At 32.6% G+C, this 15307-nt stretch overlaps 3 protein-coding genes across 8 annotated transcripts; all 3 read left to right on the forward strand.

Moving 5' to 3' along the window:
- Positions 1-2951: 2951 nt before the first annotated feature.
- On the forward strand, positions 2952-3302 carry LOC148209290 (uncharacterized). Its single transcript, XM_088117478.1, has one exon. It carries the CDS (start codon positions 2952-2954, stop codon positions 3300-3302), a length of 351 nt encoding a protein of 116 aa, XP_087973604.1.
- A 1148-nt stretch (positions 3303-4450) lies between these two features.
- Positions 4451-9412, forward strand: LOC111010259 (serine carboxypeptidase-like 27). Of its 5 annotated transcripts, XR_015787260.1 has the most exons (10): positions 4459-5628; positions 5709-5804; positions 5875-6000; positions 6091-6176; positions 6278-6538; positions 6907-7034; positions 7114-7209; positions 8107-8212; positions 8924-9264; positions 9343-9412. XR_015787260.1 is itself a non-coding variant. In XM_088117679.1 (9 exons), exons 1-9 carry the CDS (start codon positions 5265-5267, stop codon positions 9062-9064), a joined length of 1401 nt encoding a protein of 466 aa, XP_087973805.1. In that variant the 5' UTR covers positions 4451-5264; the 3' UTR covers positions 9065-9323. The 5 variants fall into 5 exon arrangements, 4 of the variants coding, with proteins under 4 accessions (XP_087973805.1, XP_087973804.1, XP_087973806.1 ...); XM_088117679.1 differs by lacking the exon at positions 9343-9412 and having other exon boundaries at positions 4451-5628; positions 5712-5804; positions 8924-9323; XM_088117678.1 differs by lacking the exon at positions 9343-9412 and having other exon boundaries at positions 8924-9323.
- Positions 9413-12267: 2855 nt separating this feature from the next.
- On the forward strand, positions 12268-14234 carry LOC111010020 (tetraspanin-6). 2 transcript variants are annotated; one of them, XM_022283278.2, is made up of 3 exons: positions 12268-12877; positions 13109-13437; positions 13860-14234. In XM_022283278.2, the coding sequence occupies exons 1-3, from the start codon at positions 12383-12385 to the stop codon at positions 13897-13899; spliced, it is 864 nt and encodes a 287-aa protein (XP_022138970.1). In that variant the 5' UTR covers positions 12268-12382; the 3' UTR covers positions 13900-14234. The 2 variants fall into 2 exon arrangements, with proteins under 2 accessions (XP_022138970.1, XP_022138971.1); XM_022283279.2 differs by having other exon boundaries at positions 12269-12877; positions 13121-13437.
- The last annotated feature ends 1073 nt before the right edge of the window (positions 14235-15307 follow it).

A 15307-nucleotide genomic window follows, 5' to 3' on the forward strand; every position in this document is an offset into this window, starting at 1 on the left:
TTTCGCTTCTTTTTTTTTTTCATTCAATTTTTATATTTGAAGGAAAAAAAAAACAAAATCAAAATTTACCGAAATTTGGTGAGGTGTATAATTTGCACCATAAAATTTACCATTTTTACCGTTAACTAAAGTTTTAAATGTCGACCGTTGATGTCTCAGATTCATGTAAGTATCGATAAAATGTTGATTGATATTGATGAAAAAGTTAGAAAATTTTAAAAATCGTAAAAATTATTTCAATTAACAAATAAATATTTTTCTATTTATAAATTTGTTAAAAATAACTCATATTATTGTTGATATTTTTTTATATTTTGTCAACTTTCATGTACTATGATGAAAATGTCGATTTACCCCTTATGTCGATGTCGAATCTATTAAAACATGGATATATTGATGGAAATATCGACGTATCGATGGATATTTAAAACCGTTGATATAATAGGTTTTGATTTGAATAATCGTTAAAAAAAAATTTTTTTTTTACGTGTTCGATAAATTAGAAAAACGTAATTCTATAATGATATTAATAGGATTTTAAAGAGAAAACTGTAACATTGTGAATTTATGCAAATCTATTCAATGTTGATTTCTTGTATTTATGAAACTTAATTTCATACAAAATTTATTTTTTAATTCAAATTATTATAGCTTTAAATAATGTTACACTGCTTCTTTTTAAAATTGTGTATGAATTAGCAAAACTAATATAATGTAAAAGTTATACTATTTGATGAAGTTAAAAGTTTAGGATCAATATATCTTTAATTATGTTTAGGATTTAAAAGTTGATTTTGTTTACTTTTAAAATTTAACACTAATATCCTAACTCATAACAATTATTTATTTATTTATTCAACATATTTATTATGTGAAGCGATAACAAACATAAATTTACCTTAATATATATTACAAAATAAAGATACAATGCCTTGGTTTTAATTTGCATTGTTAAAATCAATTTATTGATAAACTAAATAGAACCGTCAACCAGAACTTAATTCAATCATAGTTGACATTTATTTATAACTAATAAATCATGAGTTCGATCTCTCCCTTACTTATCGTACTAACAAAAATAATAAACTAAATAAAATGAATTATAAATTAATCATATTTACATCAACACGGTCAAACATTCGTTAATATATATGAATATGAGAGCGTTCCACGCACAAACTACTTGTTGGCTCGTCTTATTATATCAAATTGTTAATTTGTCTTAAAGTATGTATATAGTTTTCGTTTCGGCTTGAGATACCTATAGTTGTTTATTGTGATTTTCTAGAAATAATAAATTGTAGTATGAAATAAATCATTACTCAATGTAACATATATATATATACATGAGAAGAAAAAACTACAAAATCCTACAAGTTCGAATTTCAATCTTAATAGAAAAAAGTATATATCAATTACCATTTAACTATACTCACGTTGCATTATAAATATATATTATTTATTGTAAATTATGGGATATTTTTTGTCAGAATTTTATTGAACAGCAATTTGTTTTAATTTTAATAAAGAATGTAAAAGATTAAATTAAATAAGAGGGTAGAATAAAATTTTTACAATATGAGATGGATTTTGAATCACTCCATTTTTTAAAATTTGTTAGCAACATGTTTTTTTTTTTTGGGATATTATCAATAGTAAAGTATGTTTTAGTTAGATTTTACAGGGTGATTATATATATAGTTAGATCATCAACTTAGTTTAATTGGTTAAAGTACATATTTAAAAAATAAAAATGATTAAGATACTTATATTTGACAAAAAATCGTACGTTCGAATCTACACTTTCACATCTCATATTAAGAAAAAACGAAATCTATTATATTAAAGCGTAAATTGAGTAAATACTAAGGTCTCATTTACTTATCAAGAACGAAAATTAAATCAAATGGAATAAAATTACAGCCTTATAAGAGTTAAACATATAACAATTACAAATATGTTAACTAAACAGCGTATGATATTATTTTTAACTAAAACAATAATAAATTTTAATTTATTTTATTGATATTTGTTATTTTAAATTTGTATTTAATAATAATATTACTTAAAAGAAAATTAGATCAACTATTTTATTAGAACAGTTATAGTTAATATAAAATATTGTTAAATTTTGTTGTTATGCTACTTAATAATATTGAATTAAATCCTACAAAAATTATTGATATTGATTATTAATAATTAAGTAAGATTGATAAATTAAATAAATATTTATAATATTTTATAATAAAATCACATCAATTACTAGTAACATTATTATTGTTGTTGTTTTGAAGAACTAGGAGAAACATTATTAGTTGGAAATGTAGATTAACTTTAATTGTATGTGCTCTGCTCTCTAATAACAATATTTCACTTGAACAAATTAAATAATACACAATAATTTCTTTTTCGAATTAAATAATTACTAACTATTTAATTAAAAAAAGTTAAATAGTTGTTGTCAAAAGGAAAAAAAAAAGTTAAACAGGTAACTAATGAAATGGAAATTCACAATTTCATAACAAAAAACCACGTGTACTAACTACTAAACAAAAAATATAATAAATTTATTCTTATCAGAATAAAAATTATTGGTAGCATAAACAAAAAATAAATTGTAAAATTGTAGAACAATTAATAAAACAAGTAATTAGTATTAATAGAGGAGAGAACCGTTAGAAACTAATTATTTAAAAAAGTATGGTTTTCAAGTTTAAAACAGCCTCACCAGTCGCTGGGCTCTATGGAATGACAGAAACACGATTAGGCCTCATGGAGATGTCCCTGATATCAACAGCAAGTGTGAATGGATTCGTTCATATATTAAAGAAATTGAAGATGGAGCATCTGGGAGGATGGCAACAGATAAAGGGCTATTACCAGCACCAGTGTCAGAAAAGCAGAAGCCAATTGGAACCTCCCTCCGGTTGGGGTGATAAAATTCAATGTTGATGCAGTTTGGCATTGGAATTATTGGGCGAAATAGTGATGGAGATGTCTTGATAACACTATCGAAGGTCTTTGAGGTGTACTACGATCCGTTAATTGCAGAACTACTGGGCATCCGGGAGTGCATGCGGTTGGCGAGTCATCTAGGCTTCAAGGATATCTTGGTGGAGTCCGATTGCCTCATGGCCGTCGAATCCATCAACTCTAAAAATGACATTCTTCTCGAACCGGGCATTTGGGTGAGGGGTATTGGCAATTTAAAGGAAGATTTCAACCAAGTCTCCTTTCTTCATGTTCGAAGAGAGTTCAACAAACCTGCCCACAATATTGCTTCGGCTGCTTTTTCATTCTGAAGCTTTGGGATTATGGGTGTCTTGATTTCCCCAACTGGATTGTAATGGAAGCCAGGAGGGACCTTTGTAACCACGAGCTACTCATGGCTCTTAGTTTTCTATTAAATCCAATTTCTCAAAAAAAAAATAAAAAAATAAAGCCTCACCAGTTGATTTTATTCAAACATTTTAGTAAATGAATTGTCTTATATGTAAAGCAAACTTAACGTGATAAAAATACTACTTTAACATTTATTCCAAAAAAAGAAAAAAATACGCAATATATGAAATGGGACTAACATTCTACGAGGTTTAATTCGAGTGAAAATTTTAAAACTACAGTGACGGAATTAAAACCAAACTCTAATTTCGAAACTAAAAAGGTAATTTTACACTTCAAAACAATTTCATACTCGGAAATTCATTTATAAAAAAAAAAACCATGTATTCTCTCTTTTTTTTTTCAATTTTTATTGAACAATATGTTGGTGGAAGAATTTTATTTTTTTTTGGTTGAACATAATAGTCTTAACCCGTTGAACCCACCACCTTTTATTTTAATAGAATTATCATATAACCAGCTCCCATTAAACACTATTTGTTTAGTACATCAGTTGAACATATTATATCTTTAAAAATATAAAAATAGAGAACTTGAAGATAGATATATATATTTTTCAAAACGTAAATAACAGCAAAAATTTGAACAGCAATTAATATCATTTTTTTGATAAACAGGAAGAAGAATAGAGGCAAAAAGTCAATTTGAACTTAGTTCAACGGATTCATGTTATTATTTTCGACTCATTAAATCTCTATCCTACTTATCTTTTAGTAGGAAAAAAAAATAAATGAGTGAAAGAAAAACAAATAGTCATCAAATTTTAAAGACTTTTTTTGTTTTTAAAAATCATCAATAATTGTTTTGTATGGCTAGCCCTCCCAAGGAAGGGCAAAGACTTGGAGTCTACTTTAACTTCGAAAATTTAGTGAGTTTAATACAATCTCTCTTTTTTTTTTTTTTTTTTTTTTTTTGTGTGGATATTTTTTGAGTTTGGACCTTAAGACGGATCTGTGTCATTGAATATATAGGGGAGCAAAACTCGTTCCCAAAAAAAAAAAGAAGGTTTGCTATGGCTGTTTACTTCTGTAAACTTTTGGTACCATAAATTTTGCCATTGTAAAGTCGAAGAAAGAGAGGGAAAAAAAGTCAAGTGAATGGGAAGCAGTGGATTTACAGTAAAATTCTGCCCTCTCCACCGAGTCCTCCATCTTTGGAGCAACTTTAAACGGACCACCCACTCACCATTGCCGCAGCCAGCACCAGTACATTGCAGAATTCACTGGCGGAAACATCTGTTGAGTACTTTTGTATTTTTCCCCTTTTTTTCATGTCCCCTCTCTCCCCATTTCTCTAATTGTAACAATCTTGTCGTTTTTCCCTTTCTTTTCAATCCATAATTCTCCATAGTAATCGAACCAGTTACTGTTTACCATGTACTCGGAGATCACACCGTATGCATCTACCCTTTTTTACTTTTATGGGTGTTTGTTGGATTTGAATATTCGAGAATAAATCTCGTCGGTGTAGAAGCTTGAAAGTTTAGAGCCAACCCCATGTGCCGACTCTGCTCTAGCAATTAGCCTGACTGAAGAAAACAAAATTTAATCCAATAAGCGGGCGTTTCATGAACAACCCACTAAAAAACGCGCGGCAAATGCTTGTTTTACACTGTTCAGGACCTTACGTACAACAAATCACTTTCAGACCAATTCTGGCCAGGAGTTAATGAAAAATCTGCACGAATTTCAACCATGGCGACTGTACTGTCTCTACGTCTGTGTCTTCTGTAGGATCAATTCTTCGGGAACCCAGAGGAAGGAGATATTCTGGGATCTGAGTTTTTTGGGTTCCCTTTTTTTTTCCTTGTCAATCTCAAGATCCCAATTTCGTAAGCTAAAAACTTGCAGTTTTCACTTGTAATGATGAGCCATTTGTTATTTTATCTGATTTGCTTCCTCTCTCTCGTGGGAATCTCCCACGGATCTTACTACACTGAGCAAGAGAGAGATAGGATCACCCAATTGCCAGGGCAGCCAAAGAATGTGGATTTTGCCCAGTATTCTGGCTATGTTACTGTGGATAAGCAAGCTGGGAGGGCATTGTTTTATTGGCTGACCGAGGCGCCAACTAGCCGTGTACCGAATTCAAGGCCTCTTGTATTGTGGTTGAATGGTGGCCCTGGTTGCTCTTCTGTTGCCTATGGAGCAGCTGAAGAAATTGGACCTTTCCACATTAAGTCTGATGGGAGGACCCTTTACTTGAATCAATATGCTTGGAACAATTGTATGTGTCTCTTAGTTGTTTAGTTTTCTTTATCTAATTGTGGGCAAAAAACTTATGTTATCTCTCCTGATCCATTGCAGTAGCAAATTTGCTGTTCCTAGAATCCCCAGCTGGTGTTGGCTTTTCCTACTCCAATACTACATCAGATTTGTACATTGTAGGAGACCAGAAAACAGGTATTTCTTCATCTTCAAGTTCTTAGCATGACGCGTCTACTGATTCTCTGGTTTAAAATGACATGCTCAGATGATATGGGTTCTTGGTCTTGTACATTTTTAGCTGAAGATGCATACAATTTTTTAGTCAATTGGTTTGAAAGGTTTCCTCAGTACAAGCACCGAGATTTTTATATTGCTGGAGAGAGTTATGCAGGTCTGAGTTTCTTTGCATTCCTCAATTGTTAGAACTAGTGCATATTTGAAACTCGATATAATGGCGTAAATTCATCTTCTGCCTTTTCAGGTCACTATGTTCCTCAGCTATCACAGTTAATTTATGAAAGAAATAAGGGAATTCAGAATCCAGTTATAAATTTCAAGGGATTTATGGTAATGAATTAGAGTCTATCACATTGTGGTTGATAGTATTGAACTGGCAGATGTTTATTTTAAGGTAACTATTGCTCAAGTGCCTTGATTCTCTTTGTTAGGTGGGGAATGCTGTCACTGATGACTACCATGACTTTGTTGGCACATTCGAGTACTGGTGGACTCATGGTCTGATATCTGATTTGACCTATCGACTGCTACGACGTGCGTGTGATTTTGGATCCTCTCAGCACCCATCAGTAGAATGCAAGAAAGCTCTTTTAGTTGCAGAGCTCGAACAAGGAAATATCGATCCATATAGCATTTACACTAAGCCGTGCAATGGTACTGGATCTTTGAGGCATAACCTGAGGGGCCATTATGTAAGCACAGTCGATCTTCTATATAAACACAATAGATGTTAGAATACTTCTCATTTCCGTCAAAGAAATTGTTAACAGGAATTAGATATCTAGCCTAAGGCGTTACGTTACGTTTGTAAAAAGTAAGTGGCTCAGTTAATCTCCCATACCCTACAATTATATTATATAAAGGAAGGGGTTCTTTCAATATTTATATTGATCACTATCTCATTACTAACCGAAGTACCAATCAACTTTACTCTACCTATGAGATTTTCAAGTGTGTGCATAATGTGTCTGCCGGATTTTTGCCAAAATCTAGATATGATTTGTCCTTTTAAACTGTGGAGAGAGTTTTAGTTGATATTGAGCTTTTACTTCAAATTCAGCCATGGATGTCCAGAGCATATGATCCATGCACTGAGAGGTACTCTGTCACGTACTTCAATCACCCCGATGTTCAGAAGGCGTTCCATGCTAATGTAACTGGGATTATTTACCCATGGAGTACATGCAGGTTAGTTTTCTTATGGCATACTTGAGGTAGCTCTTTTATTTGTGTGCTTGCACGGTCTTCTGAATTCTTTCTTTTACAGTAATCTTGTTGGGACCTACTGGGCCGATTCTCCGCTCTCTATGCTTCCTATATATCAAGAACTGATTAATGCTGGTCTCAGAATTTGGGTATACAGGTAGTTCACGTTTTCTTTCCCCCACTGCCTGATATAGTTAGATATTTCTCCAATCCAACGAAGCCTGATTTTGTGTACTCATAAGAGCTCTCTGCTGCTGGGCTTTGTTAAACTTTAGCGGGCTTCAGAATCCTTATATTCTTAAGTTTACTATTTAGCTCTCCAAGTCTTGTTTGGCTTATGATCTACTCTTTGTATTATTCGACACTCGGTCTGAGGCTATGAAGATGTGAACATACTCTTTTAAATTCGAATTCCTCAAAGTTCACGTTCTATATCAAAAGAAAAACCTTAAACTTTCTGCAAAAGAAATAGAATGACTGTTGTGATAAATTTTGATGGTACAAATAGTACAGTTTTAAAGTAAAATTACTCTTCATAAATTCTCAGGGCTATGGAAATAGTAAAAGCTTTAAAGGGAATGAGTTGAAACCATGGTGGCCATTTGCTTAGGATTTAGTAGGGTTAGACAGTTGTCCCATGTGATTAATCGAGGTGTGCACAAGTTGGCCTGGACATCGAATATAAAAAAAGAATTAGATATCTCAAGCATTTAAGGCCAAAGGCCCTGGCAGATGCAAGTGTCAGAAATGAAATGATCAAATATTAGACTAAAAGTGAAAATGTTTTGAGGGCAGGAAACTGGAACACTAAAGAAATAAGTGAGGAAACAGAATGAACATATGAGTTCTGAAATTGAGTCATGAGGTTAAAGAAGTTCTTGTTTAATGGGTCACCTCCATTGAGCCCAAACTTGATTATAAAAGAGCAGTGTCCAATCTGAACCTGTAAAATCCTTTAATTTTCATTCTTCTTTTCAAAATATAATAGTCAGGAGTTCTGTTTTTACTCTTCCTTTCTGCTGATTATGGCTTCTGATGAATTTTCTCTCTTCAGCGGTGACACTGATTCAGTGGTTCCCGTGACAGCAACACGATATTCCATCGATGCTTTAAAACTCCCAACTGTAAGCAACTGGTATCCCTGGTATGACCATGGAAAGGTTAGTTTTTTTAGAACAAGAAACTCTCTTGATTTATAGACTAAAGTTAAGTATTGCTTGTCACTGTGAAGGTAGATTGCAAAGTACACATTTATTTTGTTTATTTCACTTAGTAGGTTAAAAAATACTTTTGGTCTAATTTCATTGGAGTAACGATTTTGTCACTGTACTTTCAAATTGGTAACAATGTACTTCTTGAACTTTAGTATGTAGTAATTTAGTCTCTATAGTTTATAATTTGTAACGATGTAGTCTTTGTAATTTATAAATACATCTAGTTCTTCGTTAGTTTATCATTCTACATATATAAGAAATTCTATTAAATCTTAACAGCATTTTATGATAGAGATTAAATTGTTACAAACTTTGGACTTCAACGTCTAAATTGTTACATATTAAAGTTCAAGGACTAGACTAAATTGTTACTTTAACGATATTACTGGGACCGAAGACCAGAAGCCCCCCCCCCCCCCAATTTTTTAAATCTTTCTTTTGCTTTAGTCAAAAGAAGATATTATTATAGGATGTGATGCTGAATACAACCTAACCCAATTATCATAAACAACAATTATTATCATGTACTTTATTCTTTATCCATTTTACTTAGTTCCTGTCTCTTGGAGCAATGAAAAAGACTCTTTGCTCTGATTTGTTAGTATAATGGTTGTTTCTGCATATGTTCTTACAAGCTCTAATTCTATGGGGATATAGGTAGGTGGATGGAGCCAAATATACAAAGGGCTGACATTCGTTACTGTGGCTGGAGCGGGTCATGAGGTCCCGCTCCACCGTCCTCGTCAAGCATTCATTCTTTTTAGATCATTTTTGGAGAATAAGCCGATGCCACGTTGAAGATAAGCATAGTTAAATTTATAGCAAAAGAAGAATAGAACGGTTTTCTGTACAGAAGATCTCGGGAAAAAGACCAGAGTGTGAGAAGCATTCGTCTTGAGTGCCATTATTCTTGCATCGAATATCATCATTCTTATCTTATTGTCTCTCCATTCTTTCAGCAAATGTATTGTCATTCAGCAGACAATTGTATCAATAAGGTAACATCATCTAATTGTTTGTGGAGTACCAAAATCTCACTTCTAGAGCACTTTCTTCATGATCTTATTCCTTGACAGGATTGAACAACTTTTGCTGATTGCATTCATTAATAACAGTTAAAGAGAAGAGACCCGAGGTTTCGGTTTCGGTTTTTGGCTTTACAAAGGCTCCACGTTAAGGACCCGAACCTTCTGAAAATGATGGATATGTTTCTGTTCTTGCTCATTTTGCAGGTCTTGTTCTAATCCTGTTGGGTTGTTGAGAGGTATGGCCAACCCCAAGTTAGACCCCACTGCCCTTCACTTTGCAAAGTTGTGGGAAATTTATAAAGAGGCTGTTGGTGGGTTCAATGGCAAAGGATATCTCTCATTTACAATTCCACTGCCAAAATAATTATCCCATTGATTAACATATAATAGCTGCACAGCAAAACCTAGAAGCAAAAGTTTTGAGCAACAAAGATCATGAGTGGAATAATGCAAAAGTTAAAAGGAATTGAAGTAGGATTAGCTAAAATATTGTCATGTTTGAATTTAATTATTGATTAAACTTTCAAAACCCTAGACTTTACGAGGAAAATTTTTGGTACTACGCAAGTACCATACTTCCTTCCATTTACTACTGCTATATCAGAAGTATAGTAAAAATGAGAGGTCAATTTCTTTTACTTATTGTGTAAATGGGAGGGAGTATGGTACTCTCGTAGTACTAGAAATTTTGTGTTGGTCTAGTGGGACAGTTTAGTAGAGAGAAAATTTAAATCTCATTTTGGTCTCCGGACTCTCAAAATGTATATTTTAGTCCATGAACTCCCATATTGGTCCTTGCAAGGTTTAAACACGACTATTTTTTGAAAGTTTAGAGATTATAATAGACGTTTAAAAGTTCAAAGTATCCGAATAAAATTTAAATCCAAAACAATATATAGGTGGGTGGGCAGAGGTTAATTTTTCTCTTTTAAATATATAATCTCAATACTACTTTAGTGGTTCAAATCAAAATTTGGAGCTAACCATAATTCTATGGTCCACCAATGTTAGAGAAATCATAGCTCGAGGTGAGATTAATTAACGATAACCTTAAATAATAAAATCTACGAGATAGTGAAATCTCTCTTTAAAATTATGATCATAATCAATTATGAAAAGAAAATGTATCTCCAAATCATAAGATAATCAAGAATGGAAGCATCCAAAAATTAAGCCATCATTATGTTGCCTAATTATTGGCATTATCAAAGAAATTAAATCAATGGATGGTGGAGTGGAAAAGGGAATCACACCAAGACATTAAATTATAATAATGGTGGAATTACCTTTGCAAAATAATAATAATAAAATCTAATGGTGGAAAAAGAAAGACGAGAAGGCCAAAATCATCCATATAATTAATATTCTATCCCACTCACGGATAAACTAATTCTGATTCGGATTATGCTTCTTGAAGAAGCCAAACGGCGCCCAATTGCCTTAAAAGGTAACCAAAATGCAATGGGAACAAAACTTCTCAAAAAGCACTTTGTATTCTTTAACATGACTTATCGTCTTTGGATTTTCCCTTTTTATAAAATAAAATTAATATTGTATGATCAAAATTAAATTTTTAAAAGATTTAAAAAAAGAAATACGACAATTTTGAAAGGAGTGACGAGTAAACTAAAGTTTGATCAACCCAACAAAAAAGTCGTATACTGAAAACACGATTTCATTTCATCACAGGCCCGTTCCTTATTCTTATATATATTGGAATGATTTGTTTTTAGTTGACTCATTTAATATTTAATATGACTTTAAAATAAATAATTCTGGCAAAAATTTCACAATTTTCTCCCTTTTATGCTTCCTTTTTGTTTTGTTTTGTTTTTTTTTTTTTTTTTAAAAGGAGAAACTTTCATCTCCTTCAAAACAATATTGAGAACAAAAAAATAATTAAAAAGATGGAGAAACTATATAAAAAAAGAGCTTTTTTTCTCATTGCAAAGGAAAAGGCAATTTCTTAAACAACCTCTAACTTTACTAAAAAGCCCTTTATTTCCTGTCCCAATTTTAAACAATTAAAAAGACTTCCTTAATGTGTAAGAAGCAGAGGTCTGTCCCTATCACATGCAAGATATAAAGTTCTCACACCACTTTAAACAGTAATAAGTTAAATATATAGTTTAGTCCCTAATATTCGATATTTTTTCAATTGGGTCCTTTTTTTCTTTTGAATTTTATGGTTTTTTTTTTCAATAAGGTCCTTAGAATCACCAAAGTTAAAAGAATGACAATATATGAGTTTTATAAATAATAATTTTTATGAGATGTTTAGTTATAAGTACACCAACATTTTAGTGAGTCAATTTTTTTTATAACAACAAGTACTTTCGTGTCAAGTAAATTATTATACTTATTTTTTTATGAAAAAAATTCAAAAGCAATATGGTGAGGATTCAAATCTCCAAGAAGAGATTTGATTATCTACGTATTAATAGTACCTTTTTTTTCCGCTTCTAAAATACGAGCATTCTTGGTTGTAATGCTATAAGTATTGAGTAGTGCCATGTTGGTGAAGTTGATTTAACTTTTCTATAAAAATAAATTTAGGAGGTGTTGGTTATTAATATTTATGGAGTTCCATCTCAAAATTAATTGGCAATGAGAGAAGTAGTTCCATATCTAATATAAACTTATGTAAGGTCCTATTTTTTCTCGATGTGAATAATTTACTTGCCCACGCACCAATCACTTGAATCTAATATTGACTTTTTGACGCATGTGACATAATTTTATTAGTCTATTTTTAAAAAATATTTAGACACTTACACGTTAGCACATATAATTTGTGACGAGTAGAAAAGAGAAAGGTAGAAAAAAAAATTTTAATTTTTCTATTTTCTAAAAAAATCTAAAAACTTGTCAAATTTTGAATGACCAGCCCATCGTTAAAGAAAACGCGCCACGTGTAGACAAGTATTTTTGTTTCTGCTAATATTTAATAGTGAACCAAATAGCTCAAAAGAAAATCTCTTTCATTGCACTCTTATCTTCACTTACCACCCATTTAAAGAGAGAAAAAAAGAAGAAGAATAAGGAGCAAAGAAAACCAAAAGAGAGAAACCAAACATAAACAAAAGACATGTACAGATTCAGCAACACAGTGATCGGATTCCTAAACCTCTTCACCCTCATAGCCTCAATCCCCATAATCGGCGGCGGGCTATGGATGGCGAGGAGCAGCACGACGTGCGAGAGCTTCCTCCAGACGCCGCTGCTTGTGGTTGGTTTCGTCGTCCTCGTCGTCTCGCTCGCTGGCTTCATCGGCGCGTGCTTTAACGTCGTTTGGGCGCTCTGGGTTTACCTAGTGGTCATGTTGTTTCTCATAGCCACGCTCATGGGGCTCACCATCTTTGGATTCGTCGTCACGGGGCCCGGGGGAGGCGTCGAGGCGCCCGGGGGCCGGGTTTATAGAGAGTACCACTTGGAGGAGTACTCGGCGTGGCTGAGGAATAGGATTAAGGATCCGAGGTATTGGCTTACCATTAGGAGCTGCCTTTTGGGATCCAGGACTTGTGCTAAACTTGCCTCTTGGACTCCTCTTGATTATCTTGAGAGGGATATGACCCCAATTCAGGTGAATTGCATGCTTTCTTTTCGTTAAATTACAAATTTAGTATAGTTCAATAGATGAGGACGTAACTATTACTATTCACGACGTTCGATTCGTAACTTCTATGATTGATGAACTAAACAAAAGTGCTTAATAGGTTTATTGATAGCAATTTTGTTATCTCTTAATATTACTGCATTTAGATTTGAATTTTGTTGCTTAGAAAATTGAAAAACAAAATGTTATAATGTAAAGTTGTGTGGACAGTCGGGTTGTTGCAAGCCGCCGACGGCGTGCAACTACGAGACGGCGGCGATGGCGGCGCAGGACCCGGACTGCTACCGGTGGAACAACGCGGGGAACGTGCTGTGCTACGAGTGCGAGTCGTGCAAGGCGGGGGTGCTGGAGAGCGTGCGGAGGGACTGGCACAAGCTGTCGGTGCTGAACGTGGTGGTGGTGGTTCTCCTGATCGGCGTCTACTCCGTCGGCTGCTGCGCCTTCCGCAACACCAAGAGGGCCGAATCCGACTACCCCTACGGCCACAACCGCATGACCAAAGTCCGACCCAGATGGGACTATTATTGGTAAACTTAACTTAACACTACTACTTTTCTTTTTTCTTTTTTTTTTTCCACCTTTTTCTTTCTTTTATAATTTTTATATTTATTTATAACACGAGTGCCAGGGTGGAATAATTAGGGTATATTTTTTAAACTTTCCAAGATGCCCTTGGCCTTGGCCTTGACATACGGCGGAATACGAAGAAAAATGCAACCGAAGCTTTTGATAAATTAAAATTACTTTAGATAAGAAAAATCCAATAACTTTATTAAAACAAATAGATATCATGGAAAAGGAACTAGGTTCTTTAATTCTATCCCCTTATTTTAACACAAAGTTTTATTCAAAAGAATTAGATTCTTTATTTCAAAGCTAAGTTAATTTAGAATTTTAGATGAGATTTTTATATGTAATTTTTTATTTTTATTTTTATAATCTTTGGCAGGTGGAGATGGTTGCATGACAAGAAAGAACAACTTTATTAAGAGGGAGAAGAAATATTATTCCATCCTCCATTTCCAGTTGTTTCTTCACTTTTTCAGTTTAGACAGCATGAGAGACTGGTCTCAAACCTCTCTTTTTCTTGGCCTTTCTTATTCTCCCCCCCCCCCACTTTTTTTGTATAGACTTCTTGCCTAGTTTTTTTTTTCTCCATATAAAGATGGATTTCCACTTTTTATCTCAAGCATATTTCCTGAAAATGAAATGTCTTGAGATGTACTGAAATGATGTTTCGAGGTGATTGAGTAAGCTGCAAGAAAGAAAAACCACACTCTGATGCTTAAGTCAATAATTTTCGAAGTTATTTCAAGATGAATTATCAATCGTGCGAACTTCAAAAACTCTTTTAGTACATATCAGGATATTTAATTTCCACGCAAGAACAATGTACATAAAATTGAAAAAATGAACCAAATTGAAGTGAGTCGTTTGGTTTGTTTTTATGGTACATTTAGTTCTTTCAATTCTATTGATTTGATTAATGAACCAAGTATATATATATATATATATATATATATATATATATATATATATTTTCAAGTTAGATTACAAATTCAGTCCTTTGACTTTCGAAACTATATCTCATAATAGGTCCTAACTTAAGAAGTATCTCAATACATAAATTAAAAAATCAATAATTTATTAGACATTTTTTTTAAGTTTATGTATCTATAAGATATTTTTAAAAATTTAGAATTTATTAGACATAACATCAAAAGTGGCGTATCTTTTGAAACCAAAGTTGAGGTAACAAAGTTGTAATTTAGCTTAAATTTTTTTAAAAACATGCCTTTGATATTTTTAATGTTGTTGAGATAATTGATTGTTCTTTAGAAAAGAATTGTAATTTCAATTTTAATTGTATCACTTTATCTCAAACATATGTCCTCTTTCATTCAGTGAATTATTGGGCCTGGGATTTGAGGGAGGAACATAATGATCAAGGCCCATGATCCAGTGGAAAATGGGCTTAGTGCAAACCCAAGTCCTTCACCCAAGAAGAACCCATTCAAGGACCCTTTTCAAGGGCCCACTTTATATATATATTTCTTTCAAAACATGATTTTTAAGGGGCATTATAAATTTTTTATTTTTCTGTTTTCTAAAACTTTTTCCAGAAAAAAAAAGCTTATTAGTTATTACTGAAAATTTATCTGTTTTGTGATATATTTTTAAAATTTAAACCAAGATTAAAAAATATATCTCTTTCAATTTTTACAATTTGGTTAAAATTTTCAAAATGTGTACAAAATTTAATGAAATACTTTCAAATATGAATAAATTTCCTCTATTCAATAATAACCCATAATGCACCTCTCTTCAAAAGATTGATTTTCAAACCATCAAACTCATTAAAAAAAAAAATAAAGGTCACTCGAGGATCACATTCAA

This window comes from Momordica charantia, assembly GCF_013281855.1.
Source record: "Momordica charantia cultivar OHB3-1 chromosome 9 unlocalized genomic scaffold, Mcharantia_2.0 BLBB01000009.1, whole genome shotgun sequence".
NCBI lineage: Eukaryota > Viridiplantae > Streptophyta > Magnoliopsida > Cucurbitales > Cucurbitaceae > Momordica > Momordica charantia.